This window comes from Melospiza melodia, chromosome 2, assembly GCF_035770615.1.
Source record: "Melospiza melodia melodia isolate bMelMel2 chromosome 2, bMelMel2.pri, whole genome shotgun sequence".
NCBI classification, from domain to species: domain Eukaryota; kingdom Metazoa; phylum Chordata; class Aves; order Passeriformes; family Passerellidae; genus Melospiza; species Melospiza melodia.
In genome coordinates, this window is record NC_086195.1 from 21,930,021 (window position 1) to 21,951,973 (window position 21,953).

A 21,953-nucleotide genomic window follows, 5' to 3' on the forward strand; every position below is an offset into this window, starting at 1 on the left:
GATAAGCAATGTACTTGTCTACATCTAATGTACTAGTCCACATCTAAAAGAATAAGGGTCCGCCTGACATGTTTGTGACTTGCCACAGCTGTCAACTGAGTATTAATTTAGATGCAAATGTGGCCTTAATCACAGTACTGAACACTAAAAATTAGAACTCCAGCTATAATTAAGGCAAGTGGGTGTTTTGACCTCTAGGTCTCATCTGGAATTCTCATCTAAAATCCCATCCTGTAAACATGGGGAAAGAGTGCAGGATTATGAAATCAGCAGGCAGTAACTCCACAAGAGGCTGTCTTTGCTGTAAGACAGTCTGAGGGCTCTGTTTTGTAACTATTGCCCTTTAACAGTTGAAAGGCTGGCTAAACTCTGAAGAGACCCTGTAGAAGGTGTCAAGGTTCCACCAACACAGCTGCACCTCCTTCTATCCCAAATCCATCCCAGCATCTCCCAGATATTAGAAAAAGCACGGATAACGGATGGATGCCACAGGTGAAGGAGACAAATCTGTGTGAAATCTAACACAGTGTTTATTCACAAGTTTAGTTTGAACCCCAGTCAGCCAGACTCCAGGGACAGTTCACACATCCATACTTCTGTTCCACCGGCATCTTTGCCGTCCCTCAGCATGTTTTCCTCCTCCACTGCTGGCTGCAGAATCCATCTGCAGCTTCAATCTGGGTGCCTGCTTGCTCTGGCTCAGGCCTGACAGGAGGGTGAGCGCACTCACCTTCGTAAAACGGAAACCCTGACCAAAAAAAAAAAAAAAAAAAAAAAAAAAAAAAAAAAAAAAAAAAAAAAAGGAAAAAATGAAAAAGAAATTTCTTTAAAAGGGATAAAACACCGTAATCTTTATAATCTTTATTGCCCTGAGGCCACTTTGTCAGCAAAAGCAGGCTGTTACCCGGCGCTGAGGGTGCGGACACCGCCCACACGACAGCAGCAACACCGCCCGGAGGGGCCGTGCCGGGCCGGGCCCGCCCGCACCCCCAGCGCCGCCGGCCGGGTGCCGAGGGCGGGGCGATGCCGCCTCACGGGCTGCGGGCTCCAGCCCCGCCGCTCCTCCCAGCGCTGCCGGGCCCGCGCTGCGCAGGCGCGCTCGGGGTAGGAGCCAGACAGGGCCCGCCGTGCCCTCGGGGTGTTGGCCGGGGTCCTGCGGTGCCGCGGGGGCCGCTGCCGGGGAGGTGGGGCCGAGGCGGGCACGGTGCCGCCGGGCAGTGCCGCCGCTGCCTCGCGTTAGCCCCCGGGCAGGCCTGCGGGAGGCAGCGGGCGATCGGGACGGGGTTGAGGTGCCTGGCCTCTGGAGGGCCGTGTCCCGCCCAGGAATCGCCCGCTTGCTGTAAGTGTCCAAGGTTGGAAGGCGCAGTGGCTGCACTTTGCGTTGTGCGCCGCGCGGTTGTCACTTCACGTTCTGTGTTTGCTAGCTTTAAAAAAAACTTGTCTCGCTTTTGCGGCTGTTTCGCTTGTTTGTTTTGGTTGTTTGCGGCACAAAAGTGGAGGTAGGAGAAATCCAGGTACACCACAGGCTTGATCTCAGGCGCACGAGATGAAACAGAGCGCCTTTAAGTCACTTCCCTGTTGTTTGGGGTTAAGTTGGAAGTTGGCAGTGTTTCGCCGAGAGCTCGCTGCCACAGGGTCACAATAGGGTTATTTGCAGTGGTGGTCAGGCAGGAACCTGCTTTTCATCTGAACGAGCACAATTCCGTACATTTTTCTTTATGGTCCAGGCTTGCACCGGGTGTGTGAGTAAGCCCTGTGCTATCTTAGTAACAGAGAAGATGACGAGGCTCGCCTTGTACCGGCCAGCATGCTGGAGAGTCTCTTCTTACTGGGATCTTGGCATCGGCACTTTGTTTTACTGAGCGAGTTGAAGTTGCTGGATCACTGCATACACAGTTTTCAGCTGAGGTAGACGGAGCAGTGTATTCATGTTGTTAATCTTAAGGGAGAGTTTGTTTGTTTGGGGTTCTCTGTTATTAACAGTTTTAGTTCTTCCTATCTGTGAAATGAACAATTGACTTTATAGTCGGTGGTGAACAACACGGTACCAGATGGGGGCTGGTGAGAGGGAGAGAGAGGAACTGCTGAACAAAACTTTTTCGCTATTGATGCCTCTGTGTTTTCGGGTTGGTGGGTGTGAGAAGGGCCTTGTTACAATATCAGGACCTTGATGAGAGCCTTTCAACTACTTTTTCTTTTTTTTTCTTTTTTTTTTTAACTGTCTTTTAAACAGGTTATGCTTAAAAGAAAGTTTCTGCTGAGTGCTTTTATGGCTTCTTTGGTAACTTCATAGTAAACCAGCTACTGCGAGTATCTATTTGATTACCATATCATCTGGATCCAGAGATCACTTTTACTAAAATGTGGACTGCCAAAAGGCTTTGCAGTGCTCAAATACTGTTGCTCCAGATGAAAGAAGGCCAACTGTGTAGTTGTATGTTTCCCAAAACGTGGCAGTTCTGGATTGGAATTCCAAGCTATTGCACTTTAGGAGTGCCACATAACAGGGTTAAATTCCAGGTAAGTATTTTTGTGATTCTCTAAAGACATAAGTGGTGTGCGTAAATATAGTGATAAAATAATTTAGTTCAGACTCTGCAGAGCTAAGCTTTTGATTTTGCAGCATTAATTATGAATTTAAGGTGCCTTCAGTTTATCAAGGTAAAGGGGCAGGCAGCCATAAGTGCTGGAGTACCAGTGTTTCAGAGTGAATTTTTGAGTCTGATAGTTCTGAGTTGGGGAGAAACATTCCCTTTTTTCAAACTGTACTCTAGATAGTAGAGCAGGATAACTGACAGGCTGATTAGTTAGTGACAATCGTTATGTGAGGAATAGGACCAGAATTCTCTGGAAAATTACTTACAGATGCCAAGTTGTGCAACAGAGGTTAGGGAGGAAGTGTTTTGGTAAGGGAGGATAAAAACAGAAGAGTTTGATTATAAAAAAATCTGTAGATGTAAATAAAAATAGTGGTAAAGGAAAAAATCTCATTTCTGATACTGGCATATCCAATTGGCAGTGTTTTTCAATATCTGTTGAAATTCATCTTTAAAATATAAATTGCTGCAGACATAAGTTGTGGAACATTGAGGTTTGAACTCATTTCGTGTTGGCTGAGCAATTGCGAAATTAATCTAGATGACTTAACAGTTACTGTCAAATAATGTCAAATAGTATTACTGTCAAATAATATTACTGTTATTTTCCTTTTTAATCTTAATATGTCCGACTCTCTGATTGCAGGTTTCCAAGGTAAATGATAAACAATCCCTAGTTGATAGCAAAATGGATACTAGTGCAGAGGAAACCAAAATAGCTGTTGGAAAAAGTCCCAGTGGAGTATGTGATGGAAGACAACATTCATTACAAGGTATTGAACTTTTTGCCTCCCTCTTCTGGGGAAGTCAGCCTTCCCTGCCCCTCTGTTGACATCTTAAGTGTCAAGGTCTAGAATCTTAGAATCTTAATTTGAAAGTTCTGTGTTGTGTGATGTCTTTCTCTTTTTAATTTTAAGGGGATTATATGTAAATGTTATAGCAAAGATTCACGTTTTTCTTAAGGTTCTTAATGGCTGGTTAGATTATGTACTTATTATTTTTCTTCTTCAACTTCATCAAACTCTTATATTCACTGAAGGCTGTGAATTGTTGTGGTAGTGCACTTTTTCCCCCATTAGAAATGTGAAAAAACAAAGATTTTTGTGTCAGTGGTGATTTTTGATTCAGATAAATTAGTAGTTACCTTCATGACCTTTATTTTAGCAGTGCTGCTGAGCTAAGCTGTTTGTTTTTTCTGTGACTCTGCTTGTTTTGTCACTCTTTGCTAATAACTTATCCTCAGATGTGGTGTTGTGCATGATACATTTTAGCTCCTGTGCTTCAGGGTGCTTGGTCATTTGTATTCTATGTATATTTAGATTTTGTTTGTAAAGGTGTTCGTACTCAGTTGCTTTGGCATTTTCAGCTTTTGTTTACAAATGGGATGACATGGAGGTGGTTATGACAGGTTAAGACACTGGGATGGTACAATGTTTATTTAATTACATTGCTCAGGAAGCAGCCCTATGAGAAACTGTTGTGCTATTTCATGTGCATGATGATCAGGAAGACAATAAGTTGTCCTCAGAAAGCTGTGTGGTACTGTATCATAATTTTTCTGTACAGCTTTGTCTTTTTACATACATTCCCTCAAAGGTTTGCATTACAAAAGGATGCAATACTGCTGAGTAAATAGAAACGCCCCCACCCCTCAGAGATTTTTAATCACCAGTGGGTTGTTTTTTCCCTGCAGATGTGGTAATCTTTTAAAGGGAACTCTTAGGTTTATGTTTATTCCTGAATGCTCCTGCATTATCTGCAAAATAATGAAACTGAACAGCCCCAATGTTCTTTGTGTACATATTTTTTCTTACGCTTCTGTTTTTTCTCTTGCAGACAACAGAAGCATTTCTATCCCCTTGGCCTGTTGAAATCTTTGTTTTGAATTTTGCCAATCATGTAAGATGGCAATATTTTTTGAAAAGCAGTGGCAGAAGTGTTTGTTCTGTCCTGTTTATGTCATACATTATGTGCACTGTCCAGCTGAAATGTACTTGTCCATCTTCAAGGTTCATTGAAACGTTTTCTTAAGACATGCCAACATGACAACTTTGTGTTAATATCCTTAATAGTCACAATTTATGTTAAACTCTAAGAATATTTGTTTTGAAGTCTTGTGAAACAGGTGTTTCATACTCTTTCTAAGACAGCAAGACTTCTGCTCTCTGCTCCAGCAGGTGAAGGAAGGGGCTTGTGTCCACATGTGACTATGCCCTATTTCTGTTATTCTTTAAAAAAATGTCAGGGAATAGTCATAATGTATACTTAATTAAATTTCTCTCTTTTTTCTCTTTGGATTTTTTATAATCATACTATACTTTTTTGATCAAAAAAGTATAGTATGATTATGGCAGGGATCTTTCATGTCATCAAAGCAAAAGAGATTTTTGAATCATGCTTTGACTGAAATACACCATTATAATTTGCAAATCGAATGATGCCATGATGTATTTGCAAGAATTCTTTTTGAAGTGTCCAGTTTTCTATTACTTTCCTTTCTGATTTTACAAGACATTAATCTAAAAATGCTTTCTTATATTTTCCTCTTATTCAGAGATCTGTTTGCAAGGTGAATCAGCATTGCTTAACTGTATCTGTGGAGCAGTAGTTCCTTATAGAATCATGATTCTTATTTATCTGTTTCATCTTTGTCATCTGCATCCTTTGTAGGTTAAGTGCTTTTTTGCAGGTTTGTTGAAGAGGCCTCAGTTCCACCCACTTACCTGCAGATGGATGCAGGATTGAAGATAATAATGTTCTGTTTCTTCTCTGTAATGCTGGATATTTGCAATACTCTGCTGAGTTTAATATTCTGAACAAATGAAAGAAGACCTGATTGTTTCACCCAGCAACAGACAAATGCTAGGTATCACTTAGGAGCTAAACATGGCAAGATTTTCAAGTTAACTGGGTAAAGCCCTGAGCAACCAAATTTGATCTCATAGCTGACCATGTTTTAAGCATAAGAATGTTGGGCAAGAAGTCACTTGACTGATGTAGGATTTTTTTCCCACTCATTATTTACATAATTAAAAGGTTTGATGGGTATATATGCATACCCCATTTCTCAGTCATGAAACTAGATGTAACCAGTGGATCTGTCATTTGAGCATGAATGTCACCTGCCAATTAACATTTGCAGTGAGGAATTTAAAATTTTTTTTGTATATGACAAATGCTTAATGTATACCTGGGGATTTATCCTAATTAGTCTGGGTAACCCAGCTATGCTATTGCTACTCTTAATTTGAGGTTTTCTTGGGGACTCTGTAAAACACTGAATTGCATGCCATCCAAATCCAGTGGGCCAAGTACTTCTGTTCACTAAAAGTAAAAAAATCACTTTTTTTTTTTACGTTGTAATAATTTAATCTTTTTGGACTTGAAATTAATCTACTCTTCACAGAGTGTAGACAAGCAGGATTCTTGAACTGTATTCCTTGACTTGAAATCTTAGTGCTGTTTTTTCTTCTTGTGTGTTCTCTCACTGAATCCTTTTGTCAGTCAAGTAACTGATGTGAATACTCATTCAATAATCTTTTTCTGTCTCTTGGGTAGGAGTCAGGAAAATGTGGGATCTAAGTGGTAGGAAATTAACTCACATGAAAGAGTGAATGCCATGTATCCAGACACTGAAAAGAGAATAGTGGTAACTCCCAGTAGATGATAATTAGATAGACCAGAGCTTGTCTAAGAGACTATAATTTCTTCATGAAGGTGTGTAAGAGGAGGTATGGATATCTGACTTTAGTCAGATAAGTTCTGTGGTTTTTGATCTGAGATTCAAATAGTTTCCTCAGTTCACATAACCTCCTTTTCTGTTCTTGCTTTAGAGAAAATGTACCCGGCCCTTCTTTACACAGTGAAGTGTGAGTTTTCTTCCACATTTGTGGGGTATTTTTCTTTTTAAGAAAGGCTTTTAATCTTAAGTTTTTACTGTAACCACGCTTTAGATACTCTTTTGTGGTTCTCTTTTATTTGTGAACATTTAATTATTTTCCAGCAGGGAGAGGTACTTTTTTGCAGTATTAGCCTAGAAGGTTTAAATCTGTGTCTACATGTACATAAGCATCCATATACTTATTTTGATTTACATAACCTTATTATCTTACATTTGCATTTCTTAGTTACATTACATGGGTCCCTTAGAGGTAATTCTTTGTATTTGTGAACTTGTACTTTGCATACTTTTTGACCAATCAGCTATGTAAACATAATCTTTATTTCATATAGTGCTTCATATTAGAAGTGTCTTGATCTTGAGATCTGTTTTGCGTAGAAATGGGAGTTGATTCTTCAATTCCTGCATAAGAATGCAGTTGCTTTAACCAGCTTCCCCTTTTTGTCAGAGTGGCCTGTGGTGCAAATGCATCTTTGCTCCTCATTTGTACAAGGTTTGGAGTCAGCTGCAGCAGCTGGTTTAACTCCCAAGAGTTTAACTATCCTGAAAGGAAACATATTGTGGTATCATACTTCAAAGACTGTTTTAGTTTTCTTCCACTCTATTAAAGAAAAACAACAAAGTAGAGTTGCGGTTGTTATTTTCCTGTAGCATCTTGAGTGAAGTCTTTTACCTTCTATTCAGTACATAGATTTTTCTTTAAATTAATAGATCCATTTCTGCAAAAATAGTAAATCAATTTATCACTTTCTTCATTCTAAATGTCTTTCTCTCCTATTGTAACAGCAAGAGCCAACCTCTATTACTTTCTATGAGTACAAATATGTTAGATTTGTTACAGGTTACAGGTATTCCTACTTACAAGTGGGTATGGAAGCGTTTCCAGCACAGTTGATAAAGTGTGAGTTTTAGCAGACTAACTGGTGCACCAAATAATTCCCTGGCACGATGAGTTGCTGTCTCAGTAAAATAGCAAACCCTGGTCACATCATAAGGTCTGATTTTAATCATGCTGTAGGTAAAGCAGTTGGGTTTGGCATTTATCTAATGGTTTTGGAAGCTGTTTCTTCTCCTCATCTTTCCTGGCCTTCCCATTTCAGAGATGAAGAGGTATCTTTAACAAAAACGTGGTGGTTGCCTCTCTTCGTTGGGACTGATATAACAGTTTCTGTCCTTTATTCCCATTCATATTGAGATGAGCCCAAGTACAGTAGGGTGTTATTTTTAATTCAATACTAAGATAATGTGTACAGTATCTCTTACATCTGTAAAATACAATCTGTAGAATGTCTTGCTTTCATTATGTAGTTATTTACAGAAATAGAAGAGCTAATGAATTGCACAGTGTTCTGTTTGTTTAATTAACTATCCCTGATAATCTGAACTTATGCTCCCTATTTGTGGGGTTTTCTTGTTAAATTTAAATTTCTATCCTGGACACCTTTGGAGTGTGTGTGTGTTTTCCTACATTTAGTACTTTGTATTTTACTTTGTGGGGTTTTTTTAATTCCTTCTTACTTTAATAGTAGCAAAAATATTCTTTATGTTTGTTTAATTTTTAAACTAATAACTAGTTTAAAAAAAGTCTCTTAATAATTCTAGTAAGGAGATGAGTTTCAAAGATGACAGGAAAAAATTCCTCTTTTAGAGAATTATAATGGATTCAGAACTCTGCTTGTGTAAGGGGGAGTGTGATTATAGAATCATAGAATGCCCTGGGCTGTGAGACACCTCAGAGATCATCTCATTCCAACCTTCCTGCCATGGGCAGGGACACCTCCCACTAGGCCAGGTTGCTCAGAGCTCCATCCACGCTGGCCCTGAACACTGCCAGAAATGGAGTATCCATCTCTGGGCAACCTGTTCCAGTGCCTCACCACCCTCACAGTAAAGAATTCCTTCCTAATATCCAAATCTTAACTTTCTCTCAGTTTGAATCTGTTTTCCCAGTCCTGTCACTACATGATGAGACAGTAACCAGCAGTTTAATAATTAATTTGATTTTTTGATAAAGGTGGCTAACAATGGTTGTTCCTTCAAGGTATTTTTTAGTAACTTTTGTGTAGCTACTCTTTGACAAATCAGATGAAAGTATGTATTTATGCTATATATAAATTATATATTTTTGATTTATTAAAAAAGGGTACTAAGGATTATTTTAGAGTTGTTTTCAGTTTTGGAGATGCTAAACTAACTGCTGATGGTTTGATATATTTAGTAATCAAAAGCTTTTACTGTTCTCAAATAACTTGCGGTTTTTTATATAGTTAGAGTACGTTATGCAAGAAAATTAACGGTACATTGCGAGAGAAATTGCAAAAGACTGACTGTGACACACTATTTCCACAGCCCAGATGAGACACATCAACCTGTCCTTTGCAGCTTGTGGCTTTCTGGGCATTTACCACTTGGGGGCAGCAGCTGCTTTCCACAGGCATGGTAAGAAGTTACTGAGAGATGTGAAAGCTTTTGCGGGAGCTTCTGCGGGATCTCTGGCTGCCGCTGTCTTGTTAGCAGTGCCAGAAAATATAGAGGTAAATTAATAAACTCGTAGGTATAGGCCATGATAATTTTCAAAGGACATTTTTGTGTATGAACATCTTCCATTAAGTTTATTAAAATGTTTTGTGTCTTTCTTTTTTTCTTCTTGTTGCTTGCTAGGAACCGGACTCTTGTATCATGTTTTCATTAACCGTATCTGTGACTCATGAGGAAAAATGTTAATGATAAAAATATTTCATATGAACCTTATATTTTAAGCTGGGTAAATATAAATCTCATGTGTGTAAATCTTAATTTGTAAGCAACAGATATACTTTAATATACCAAAATGTATACTTAATGATGGTACATTACAAAGTGAATCATTGTTCTGTTAGTTAGAGATAGGCTTTGCTAAGCAAGTGCATAGCACCACCCTTCTAACCTTTAGTGAAAGGAGGTGAAGATGGTAGATGAAGTGTGTCTTCATAAACAGCCCCCACTTGCTCAGATCTTTTTCTTGGTGCCTGTTCTCCACTGAACAGTATTAAAGGCTTTTGCATCTCCTTTAGACTCAGTTCAGCCCATGCCTTAATAGCAGCCAGTGGGATTAACCCTCACAGCGTTTTGTTCTGACATGCATCTGGGTTGTTTTGTTTCCAGAGATGCCACTCCTTTCTCACAGTGCCTCTGGTGTCCTGCAGAGACACCAAGGTTCTGTTCAGTGATTGCAATGTTACAGATTCCATGGAGAGCATTAGGGGTTTTTGGGTGTCTTTGCTTGGAGAGCATTGGTGGTTTTTTTGGTGTCTGTTTGCTTGGAGAGCGTTAGGGATTTTTTTTTTTTTTTTTTTTTTTTTTTTTTTTGTGTCTGTTTGCTTGGTTTTCCCCACAGGTTAAGGCTGCGTTGCCATCCTGAACTGTCGGTAGTGACTTTGCCTTAATAAATGTAGAGGACCAGGATTGCCAAATGAAAAATATTTCTTTACTATTTTTCATTATTGTGGGAAAAACAGGCTGTTAGATTTTTCATCTAAGTTACACTTATATTTTGTTCCAAGTGAGCATTGGATAATTCCTCTAGGCCTTGCTTATTTCATTTTATGTGATTCAAATAATAGTCCCAGCAAAACCCCACTTTGCCACTGATCTTTCTGTTTGTTTGTTTGTTGGTTGTTTCTGCTGGGATATGAACTCAGCTTGCAGCATTACTTCTTTCAGCAGTTGGTTTTTCCCTGGCTTCTTTCCCCCATCCCACTCCCCTGCAAGCATTCTTTATATGACTTGGTATTAGGCAAGTTCCTCTCTGTTGTGGAGAAAACCTCATTGTATTCTGTGCAGGCATTTCTCCCCTTCTGTCACCTCTGACTGGTGGTTCAGTTTCAAGTTTGCCTGGTATAATGTATACCTCTGACTTTAATTTCCTCTGTGGTGAGCATGGCAGCCCTTTGTTAGCCCAAGGAAATTTTTCTGCTTATTGCAGACCCTGGGTATGAGTTCTTATTCTCAGCCTGGTCCAACTTACAAAGATCTTTCTAAGTAAAAATATTAGAATAGTTTTTAGGTTTTGTATGTGGAAGCTAAGTGTATATTACATTGAGTCTGTTGTATTTTTCCTTGAAATTTTGTCATATTATTGTAAGCTAAACAAAGCTTCATGGACTTTCTAGTCCTTTTATTTTTTGTGTACTTTTTAATTATTCTGTTACAGTGTTTAAATGGGAAATTGAGAGTTCTTTTGTCAGTGGGAATAATTCTAATTCTCATGGAATTTAAGTAAAGGCAGTTTTCTTTACTGAATAGAATTAACTTTTAATATCAGGATAATTATATTATTATCTTTACTATGATTCTAGCTTGAAATATTTTAGATCTACAAGTGTAGCTCCTAATCAGTAAATTATTTATGTCTTCCCTCCATCACTTCCCCCCCAGAGATGACAATGTTAGGTAAGCCATAATTAGGACTTTCTGTATCTTCTAGTCTCAAAGCTGTAATGCAACCTGTCCTTATCTTGGAGAGAATGTAGCGCTGAAGATTTATTGTTTTGACTGTTGCTGTTCTAAGACAGTTTCCAAATGTTTTTCTGTCATATAATGAATTTTTGTCACTGTTTGTAAAGGTGTGGGACTTGAGAATTCTAAGTAGGCTTATTTAGTTATAGGTAAATAACTATTTATTGCAAAATTACCTTGGTCATGTTTGATATCAAGTTTACTTAATTCAATACAAGCAGTTACAATTTCTAAACATGACCTCAGTGATTATTTAACATGTAGATGTATTGTTTAAAGCTTCTAGCACTCAGATTCTAAAACAATCATAGCTGTAAGAAGTTGTCCCTTTTGAGAGCAGAAATTGAGACTCTAGGTACAGTACATTCTTGGAACTTGTAATGTGGAAAGTAGTTTTCTGTCATTTCCCTAGCTTGGTACTCTTAGCTCCCCATAACCTTGTTTAAGCATCTTAGATACAGGGATAGTAGTTCTGAGGTGCTTCTGTGTAGGGTTTTGTGGATTTATTTTGCATTCATAGAGAGAAGTATCTGAATCTGCCTTACTTGGCTTTAAGCTGGCAATGGCAAGTATCTCCTGGGGTAAAGGTGCAAATCCAACCAATGTGAAGCTAAGTATCACAAATAATTGTTTCTTTAAGAGGTATGCACCTCTTAGTGAACTTTTTGATGCATTTATTCAAAGGCTCTATAAAGAAAGTGGATGCAAGAACTACATTTCTGCCTTTTGCTTAGCTGAGTGCTTTGTCATACATGTGGTGTGAGGAAATTTAATTTCTTCGTGGCTCTGATCACATGTTAATCCTCACCTACCTCCTTCCTTGTTTTTCTTTCAATGTATTCTGTATTCTCCTCCTCAGTGGGATACATTCATGTCTCTCCTTTTTTTTTTTTTTTCCTATCCTTTACTTAGTCTCTCAGTCATTGATTTTTGTTATTAACAACATATTTGTTCTTTATGCACAGACCTAATAATCCAGGAAACCCAAACTATCTTTTATTTGTGTGGTTATATGGGTGAATGTGGGTGAATTTATAAAGTACCAATTTCAGAAGGTTGCATGAGATTGAATTTAGTTTTTTTCCAAGTCTCTAAAATCATTAGAAAAGCCTGCATGAAAGGATAAGAAAAGGATTACAAATATTGAATAGTGAGTGTTAAGCACTTAGGATCATAATTAATTGTTGCAGAATATTATGGCTGAAAATAAATTATACCAATTCTTTTACTGTCCCTTTGGAATTCTTGTGACTCATGCTTAAGGCTATTTTTTTGCAGTCATTAATGCTGGGCATTTCAGCTTGTGTAAAAGGTTCTCTGTGCAGGAATCTGTTACCTGTTTTTCTGATGTGTATTTTTTTTCTGTATCACCCATCTGAGTTTTCCATTCATTAAATACTTCCATAGTATTTTATTAATTACGTATGTGTATTTGCTAGTACCCTGTTTTTTGCTTTAGTGAGAAGAAATTGCTGTATTTTTTATTTTTCTTACTGCTTATAAGCATCTTAAGGTACTTGTGTCTATTTTAAGTTCTGAAACAGACCTTAAAATAAAAGGTGGCTTTAGGGTTTGAACTAAGTGATTGTTCTTGTAATGGCATAATCTAGGGAACTGATTATTTAGCAGTGGTAGTATATAGAAAAATAGCTTTTAACTTTGCTTGATTGTTGGAGTGCTATTCTCAGAGTTTATTTATTTATTTTTTTTCAATAGGGAATTTTTTTTTCTTACAAATTAATCCTTAGCACAAGATCAACATTTTGTTATGCATGTCTTGTTACAAACCAAGCACACGTGGGACAATCCTTCGGTTTGATCTAATAACTCTTTTATTAAAGCTTTAGCCTCTAGTATATTTTAGGTACTGCAGTTAAACATGATTCCCATCACTTAAACATCCCTAATGGTTAATGCTTTTCATTTCCAGAAATGTAAGCACTTTGCCTATGGATTTGCACAGGAAGTCAGAAGATTGAACTTTGGTGCAGTAACGCCTGGTTACGATTTTATGAAAACACTTAGGTACCTATCTTAATGCTTCTCTAAGATCATTTTTGTGTTAGAGAGCTCTCCAAATGCAAATTGAGAGGGTGCATATTTCTGCTGTACTGTGGGGTGCTCGCCCCTAATGCATTTGCAAGGCTTTTAAGTAATAGTGGTGAGTAATGCTGAGCATTTTCTTTCCTCTAGGGAGGGCATAGAGTCTATTCTTCCTCCTGATGTTCATGAGATAGCTGAGAACCGGCTCTATGTGTCAGTCACCAACTCCAAGAGTGGGGAAAATCACTTGGTTTCAAATTTTGCCTCCAGGGAGGACGTCATTAAGGTAATCATGTTGAATGTGGCAGTTGTAAATACAAACTCAGAGATTTCTTCAAGGCTTAAGGGTGTATTATTAATTGTACAATAAAATCACTGGTTTATTCAGGTAAACATGCTACTCCCAGTGGTGCTAAAACCATAATATAAACAATGTTTAAAGCAGAATTCGATCCTATAGCTTCACAAATTTTGCTAAAATGTATTTGTTGTTTGTGTGTGTTTCCTTCATTGGTTATTCAAGCTCTATCTTGTAGGCAGAGTGTTTCTGAAAGTAACAGGTAGCTAATTGTTGCCAGTATATGAGAACGCAGTAGAAAATCTCAAAATATTGTAAAAATGTTTGCATCTCTTACTTTACTGATATCATTGTTTCATCACAAAAGAAAGTAAAGGAAGTTTAAAAAAATTGAACAATTCCTACAGGTGCTTGTGGATACCTATAATGTAATGCCAAGTACTTTATATAAGCTGGAAAGTGTATCTTTCACTGTCCTTCTCTTCATCTGAATGCCACATTTTAAGTTTGGATGAGGATTGTATGCATAAGCTGAAAAGAGATGGTAAGAGCAATTCAGATGCATGTGAAGCAGACGTTCTTTCTAGTAATTGATTGTATCTTAGTGGAAGACATAATAAGATGTATCAGAATAAAGGATGAAATAGTATAAGAAGGAATTCTTTCTTTCTCTATCCTCGTGGATACTTAGAGCAAATTCTTTATAGTTACCACTTTAAAAAAATGACACTTACTAACAAAACCTCAAAGTGTGCTTTGGGAGTTTGCCTTTAAAGTATATTTTTTTTAAAATTTTGACCCTATTATATTCTACATGGATAGTCCTCAATTTACTGGACTTTGTCATGCAAATATAATTATGTGAAGAGTTTATCTCAAGTTATGCACTGTTGTTTCTAGCTATAGTATGCAATAGCAGCAAGTGTGGAGATTTTTATTCTTTATGTGCTTTTTCAGTGAAATTTTCTAACCTGGAGACAATGAGAAGCATCAGGATGACCTTGGAAACATGTACATTTTACTAATATTTCAATAGTTCTTTCATTGATGTAGCCATTGCTGTTCTATTCTTTTGTTCTCAATGATATCAGTAGGGTGGGTTGGAATAATAGCAATAAAATTACACATAACTGCTCATTGGAATATATTCATATTGTCTGATCTTTCAGTCCAGCTCCTAATAGCTGTTTTTGTGCATGCCTTCAGCTCTGTCTGTATCATGAGTCCACCTCTCTGAGTGCTGGTGGCTGCCACAGGATCAGGGAGAGTAGAGTTTGTGTTAGGTTATTTTACTGTATCATGCCTAGGCATGACCTACAGCCAAGGCATGGATAAAGGTACTGCTGGGCAGATTGTTTTAAAAGCAGCAAAACATCTGCACCCCCTGCCAGAAATCTTTCAACTTCAATGCTTAACAACCAAGCCTTACAATTCCAAAAGTCTTTCATAATGACTAAAATGAATGTGTGTTGCTGCAATGTTAAGCTTTTATCTTTTTTTGCTATTTCCTGTGGACTTGGAAAGGCAGGTAGTAATCTCTTATTTTTTAAGTAGACTTCCCATAAAACAATCATCTTGTATCAGCATTTGTAGGCTTGCAGTTCTTAAACTGGAGTTGAGGGGGAAGAGAATCATGATTTGTGTGTTTGTGGGAGAGCAAGGCACAGAACTCTGGTATATTTAGTTTGGGAAAGTAAGATAGTGCCTGGAAGTCCACACTGGTGGGAAATACTGAAAGTGTTTGTTTTTCAAACTTGTCCTGCCTCTCCTCACTCAGGAGATCTCAGTGACTTTTTAAGAAGAGCAACTGCTTTCTTCAAGTCCTCTTGAAAAGAAATCAAACTTTGCAGGAGTCACCTGGTTTTGACTCCATTCACTAAATCTTTTTTCTGCATTTCTCTTAGTTTAGAAGGACCAAAGTCATTGAGATGAAGTCGAGGAAGAGAGGAGGAAAGGTGCAGGGCTGGGGAATAGGCTGATATTAGGACCTTGGGAATCTTGTTTTAGACTTTCCTGAGCGAAAGGCCTGCTTGGTAGAGAAATAGCTGCAGTTTCACTTTAGAAAACAGAGCCTTTTTATATGAGCTCAGACAAAGCTCTGCATCTCTAGGAAGATGAATAGGCAGGAAAACCATTCTCAGAGTGGAAGTTGAAGACTTCATATACATATACAGTCTTTATTAAAAACTTGTTAGGGAAACAGAAGAGCCTGATATTAAAATAGCTTAAATTTTGTAAAAGTAATTCTAGCCAAAAAAGCTCAGGCATTTTCTTACATAATCTCTATGGATTGTGATTTTTTTTTCTGCACCTCTTCATCTTTCACACAGTGTATGCACCAGTTTATGACCTGCTTCTGTTCCCCAGATTGGTCATCAGTGCCACCACACAAGCATGTGCATATCCACCCTATTTATCTGAGTGAATGAAAAATTCAGAATGAAAAATTCTGACATACTACACTTTTTCCATGCATTTACCTTTTCTCCTGGAAATACTGTATGCTGGTTGCTTATATATGTGTGGGTGGATAGACAGGTATAGAGATACCCACACTGTCTCAGAGGCATTGCTATGAATTCATAGAAAGGTATATTTATTTGCACAGCTGTACATGAGATAAGAGGTGACCTGGTCTAAAATAAAAATAAAAATCAAGAATGGCTATAAACAGCAATGAAGCCTTACAGCAGGGGAAATAGTAGTCTGTTAATACTACATTGGTAAAAAAAACCAATACGTATGTGAAAATCCAGGATATTCATGGTGTTATTGAAACTTTGAAAATCGGACTAGAAAAGTAAACACTATTTTAATATGCCAGCAGAATGGGTTGGTCAGCTTCTTCTTAAACTGTTTTTTTTCATCATCTGCATATTTAATTTCTTGAAAACCACAGATTACTTCAATTTAGGCAAAACTAAGTTGGATCCCCTCTTAAATCACATTAATAATTGAGTTAATGTTTGATATTTTGTTTAGACAGTTATCACTGTGAAGTCTTAAAAAATCAAACCCTGTTGAATAATTTTATTCACATTTTGACATACCACAACATTTTGAGATTACAGTGGATTTATGTAAAACTAATATATTGACTGGTAAATATGCATGGAAATATGTATTAGTTCTAAATTCCTTTGCCTTTTTTTTTCTCTATTCTTTCTGCTTTCTTTGCTCTAGGTCCTGCTAGCAAGTAGTTTTATACCAGTGTATGCAGGAATTAAGCCAGTGGAATTTAAAGGACAGGTAATTTTTCATGAGCTATGAACTTTCTTTTTAAATGTTTTTCATTTATGGTGTAATTACTTCATCTTAAGGGAAAGCAACTTCAATACTATATTTTGTATTTTTATATGAACATCTTTTAACAGTTGTCTTTACTCTAATCTAGCTCCTACAGATTCTTTGTTTCTCTTACATAAACATATGAACACTTTAGGAATAATTTTAAAAGCGTGAAAATGGCTATTTCTTCCTTATGAGAAATAGAGGATACTTCACTTCCCCATTCATACAAATGATGCCTCTAGAACCTTAGTAACTTCCACAGACCCCCTGCCAAAAAGCCCCACAAAATCATATGTATTTGCTGCTAGCTAGGCAGTCATTATATCAGAAAGCTTGTCAGCTTTGTAATTACAGATACAGCAATACATATCAGCTGATCAGCGTGATGCATCTGCTCAACAGACCTCATGGATGGTGTCAGTGAATCCAATTAGCCAGCAGACCCCTGTTGAATTTTGGGCTATGCCTGTAACACAGAAAGAAATAGGAAGGTATAAATACATTACCAAGAGATGTCACAGCTGTCCTGTTTATATTGGAATGGAATTTGGCCCCTAGATCTCATTCTTCACTCTGCTCAACTCCTGCAGCAGGATTAGGTCTGCTCCCTCTTATGCCATAGTTGTTCAGCTCCTTTCCACCTTTACCTTCCACTTTCCAGCTACTGCTGTCTCGTGCAGTGTATGTAAGAAGAAATGAGGCTCTGGAAGAAAAATCACAGAAGAGGAGAGGAGTCATTTGTGGTTTAGCTTCTGCAGTCAGAGTACTGGCACATACAGACAGTACAGCTCCTGCTGTCAATCAGAATAATGTTTTAGAAGAGTATATGCTATATAATTAATATCTGTTACATTATGTGTAGTATTAACAGTCTTGTCTTTACATGTGCATTGAGAAAAATTCCATATGGGGCATTTTATTTTTTAATTAACTAAAACGTCTATAAGTAGCTTGATAAATACTTTACACCAAATTTGTACCTTGTGTAAAATGCTCATTGGTTCAAATCTCTGTGTGTGCATTGTCAGTTCTTTGATATTTGACACATACAGAAGCTTTTTCATTGTATTCTTAGAGGGAAACATGTAAGTTTTCTTGAGAGTGAAGGAGGGAGGGTCAATAAGGGTAAAGTATTGCATTGTGATCATACTGTGCTGGTGTTACTTTGAAAATATTTCTGTTTTCCAATAGAAGTGGGTTGATGGTGGCCTTACCAATGGCCTTCCTATCTTGCCTGTTGGAAGAACGGTGACGATTTCCCCTTTCAGCGGTCGGTTGGATATCTGTCCACAAGATAAAGGGCGTGTGGACCTGTATGTCAAATTAGCAAAACAAGATATGATGGTAAGTTGCTTGTTTATTAACTTAAAAACACTAAAAAGTATTTCTGAAGTTGTGTTCCTATTTAAGGGTTTCTTTTGTGCTCATATATCAGCTTATATAAAGTTTTGGCATTTTCTGTTTTGCAAATGGAGGTAAACCTTTTCTTAAACACAAGGAAAGGAGAATATAGATGAAAGAAGAAAGTTTGAAAAGCATTGATCTAGTACAAAATTGAGCAATTTATATCAGGCTCTTCAGTGTTAATAATACTTGGTTTGCTTTACATATCAGGTGTCTTTGACTACACAAGATATTTATAGAAAAAAATAAAGTGGAATACCTCAGGAGAGGACAGCTACAGAACATTTCCTCATACTTGCTGAAATCAGTTGCTCTAACTAAATTTAAAATACAAGTTTAAGTTGTACATTTAAAATTGTATATACAGTGACTTGTCACTGCATTGCTCAAGAGAACTTTTGTGACTACAATGCATTTCCAGAAGCTTTGTTACAAGTTGGAGAAAGATTTTTGTACGTTGAAATATGAGACTGATTTTTATTGCCGCCTTTTTGTTATTTTCATTTCTGTGTTTGCAACCTTTGTCTCACAAACTTTAACCACAGTTTTGCTTTTTTTTTACATGCTGAAAGAAAATATTGAATAGTGATAGACCAAGTGGTCAACAATATTCCATTAGAAAGAAAGATTAACAATAATAATTAGTTTAAAACTTTCTTTCTAGGCAGTTTTTAATGTTTACTTAATTTTACTAAAATTAGTGTTACGTAATGCCTTTCTCAATTGGACCAGTTTTTGAATCTCTATAATATTTCACAGAGAGATATTAAGCATGGTAATACTTGCTAAAGATCATAAAATATGAAATTATTGATTTCATGTGTCTTGGAAGTATATGCAATTACTGTATATTTCTTGGTTGTCTTTTGTATCTAGAGGCTGAAAAATGAGCTTGTGATTAGTTTAGTTTAGAGACAGAAAATTAATTGTACAGTTACATTGCTTCTGGGGTAATGTGCAAACTTGTGCAGAATCCCAGGCACAACATTTAAAACTATACAAATTTAAGCACTTATGCTTTTAGGGCTGTAGAAATGATGACTAAGAACAATTTCATTTCAGCAATATTGTAATCTGCATAAATTGCAGAGTTGCACATCTTCATATATCTATATATGAATATGAATAGTTTTCTGTCTCTCCATCTCCTAGTGTCAGAATTTGAATAATTGCTTACTTCAAATAATGAAGATGATTCTGGTATTGTTTTGAAAAATTGTATATAATAATGTGGCTAAGTATTAATTATGTAAAGAAATTGTTCAGAACGTTATTAAAGATAATGTCTTTAGTTTGTTGTAAACAATTTAATAAAATCTCTATTCAAGAATAAAGCTCCAAAATCCTTTTACATTATCAGAGTGACCACTTAAGATGCTGAGTAGTTCTTAATTTGTTGGTAGCAGAAGCTACGTTTGTACACATACGTTAAACATTGCCTGGGAATGTTCCCAAGAATGTGCTTGTTTGCACTAGTAAGTTGTCAAAATTTTCCTTGCACAAGTTTAACATGTGCCAGCTACCACTCTGTGAGACAGTTTTGGGAGTGTTTCCAAAGCTAAAGTGTTTCAGAAGCTTTGGACAGTGTTACCGGCAGCCAGTCTGTCTTGGATGCTGTGAGTTTGACTCTGTGTGTGTGCACTGGTGCCAGTCTGCGCTGGCGCTCACAGTGACCCTGGACGTGGTTAATTCCTGGTGGAGACACAGCCATGCCAATCTTTCCATTTTCCATATGCTCCATGAAACAGATGACACAACAGTCACATCAGGATAAGTTGCATTAATAAACTAATTTACAGCTTCTTGCTCTGTTGCAGCTGTCTCTGGCCAACCTAATAAGGCTTAATCAAGCTTTGTTCCCACCAGACCAGGAGAAAATGGAATCGCTGTACCAAAATGGCTTTGATGATGCTGTACGCTTCTTATTGAAAGAAAACTGGTTTGAGTAGACAGCTCACAGAAAATTAGCAAAACGTGAGGGATGTCAAAACACACCTACAGGCATCCTAGAGAATCTCAGGGATTGCTGCCCCAGTTGCTGTTCATGAAAATAAGCATCCCAATGGATTTGGATCTGCTGCTGCTGAGAAAGTATCAGTTGCACTCCACGGAGCTGTATAAACATGTCAGAACAGGAGCTGGACGTGCCTGGTGGATGTCTTGTTTTGAGGAGGTTCCACTTAGATTCATTTTGCTTCAGCTGGGGACTTGAGTGTGGGATTTATAAAAAGCTTGTAAAAAGTGTCATAATTACAGAAATTTGGAAAGGTCTTTTTCAGTGTTATTTGAGAGGACAATTGATGTTATATAATGAAAAATTACCATCTGTATTATTCACGTAACAGACTTCTGTGTATTAGTTCTGCATATTAATTGAATGCTCACATTGTTCTTGAACTAAAATGTAACTTGCACTGTTCCAAAGGTCTTGAAAATTAAGTACTAGACACAGGAAGATAAAACATTTGCACTCTCATGTATTTTTTTCACTTTAAAAGTTCTTTCTTCAGTGAATGTCTTCTTTTAAAATTTTAAATACTACCTGAATTTTTTTAGCAGAAATGTGATATAAAAATAACTTATAAAAAGGGTGTAAAAATTGTTATATTTATTGTTTTCTTCCTCTGCCAAAACTGAATAAATATATTTTCTTGAAACTTCTGTCAAGAGTTTATTTACAAGTGTCTTGGAATGCTGTAATGATCTTATTATCTACTGTCAGTCTACTGGAGAGTAGTTGATGAGAGTCAGTGGGTAATGAACTCGGATTCACAGACCTTATTATTTTAACATTCGTGTTGTATTGACTACCTTAAGTTTAGGACTTCCAGTCTCAATGCCTAAATGCTAAAATCTGCAACTTTTTATGTAAAAGCAAAGCGTGTTTGGTTTATAAGTGTGGAGCTTAAGTTGATTTATAAAGTTTAAAAAAGTTAAAATTGGAGGTTCAAGCATGTATGAAATTTAGAATTTCTAAAAACTGAAAAACCTGTGGCTAAGAAAAAAAATCTTTTATAGCTGTTTGAGAGCCTATTCAGCAACTAACCACCAGATTTATATTAATATGTACTTAGGAATCATAGTGCAGGGATTTAATTATTTTATTACTGTTTTTGATAATAAAAAAATAAAAAAGACTGATGCGAAGCACTTTACATTCATTTTAGAACAGCGTGAGTGAGGTTCTGTGTACAGTGATAGTGATGTACAGAATAGCTTGCATGACTTCCAGACCTTAGGATAGCATTTTTTGCCTGTAAAACTAGAAAGAAGCTGCCTTTGTAACCTGTGCCTCGCCCACTTGCATTCTCAGTTGTACAGAGCATAGCTTCCAGCATGAATTGCAGCAGTAGATAGTGCTATAAAAAATTTCTTTCGTGTTCATCTGCTGTGGTCAAAGTCTCTGATTCAATGGAATGGTAATAACTGTCCTAGAATTCTGGTGAAATCTTGAAACAGCTTATTTTCACTCAGAGGAACTGAGATATCTAAGAAGATCAGAGCCTCTTGGATTTTGTTTTCTGTTTACAATAGTTGTATTCTTCAAGGGGTGAATATGATCCTCTTTGAATGGGGGAAGTTCAGGGGGTTTTTACCACTTTACAAGTTCTTCTGTTAATAGAGATCTTTCCTAGCTAACTGTCCTGAGTAATATCTGGGATTTCTGTTAGAATATCATAAATCAGATGTGCTGAAAAAGGAACCTTGCCACCTTATTTTTCTCACAAATGCCTAAGATTAGAGAGTTCTTTTTATTGAGTCCTAAATAAGTGGAGTAGAAAATCAGTTAGTGACCTCTTTGTCAAAATAAACCCCAATGAAATAACTGGCTTTTTAATTTCAAGAATACCTCCTAGATAGATTCTGTTGTTTCTCTTCTTTGAGATGTGTTTTAGGTGTAGTCCTTGTGTGGCTGAAGCTG

General features: G+C 37.1%; 1 protein-coding gene across 2 annotated transcripts; it reads left to right on the forward strand.

Moving 5' to 3' along the window:
- The first annotated feature begins 1,213 nt into the window (after positions 1-1,213).
- PNPLA4 (patatin like phospholipase domain containing 4) lies at positions 1,214-20,692 on the forward strand. Of its 2 annotated transcripts, XM_063147920.1 has the most exons (9): positions 1,214-1,339; positions 2,234-2,520; positions 3,244-3,370; positions 8,848-9,032; positions 12,926-13,020; positions 13,189-13,324; positions 16,520-16,585; positions 17,819-17,971; positions 19,849-20,692. In XM_063147920.1, the coding sequence occupies exons 2-9, from the start codon at positions 2,362-2,364 to the stop codon at positions 19,978-19,980; spliced, it is 1,053 nt and encodes a 350-aa protein (XP_063003990.1). In that variant the 5' UTR covers positions 1,214-1,339; positions 2,234-2,361; the 3' UTR covers positions 19,981-20,692. The 2 variants fall into 2 exon arrangements, with proteins under 2 accessions (XP_063003990.1, XP_063003996.1); XM_063147926.1 differs by lacking the exons at positions 1,214-1,339; positions 2,234-2,520 and having other exon boundaries at positions 3,322-3,370; positions 8,848-8,937.
- Positions 20,693-21,953: the final 1,261 nt, after the last annotated feature.

Excerpts from the sequence above, each read along its gene's own strand:
- PNPLA4 (XM_063147920.1), top strand. The coding sequence starts at position 2,362 with ATGTGGACTGCCAAAAGGCTTTGCAGTGCTCAAATACTGTTGCTCCAG. Across the intron at positions 2,521-3,243 it reads ATAACAGGGTTAAATTCCAG|GTTTCCAAGGTAAATGATAA; the intron begins GTAAGTATTTTT and ends CTCTGATTGCAG. Across the intron at positions 3,371-8,847 it reads AAGACAACATTCATTACAAG|CCCAGATGAGACACATCAAC; the intron begins GTATTGAACTTT and ends CTATTTCCACAG.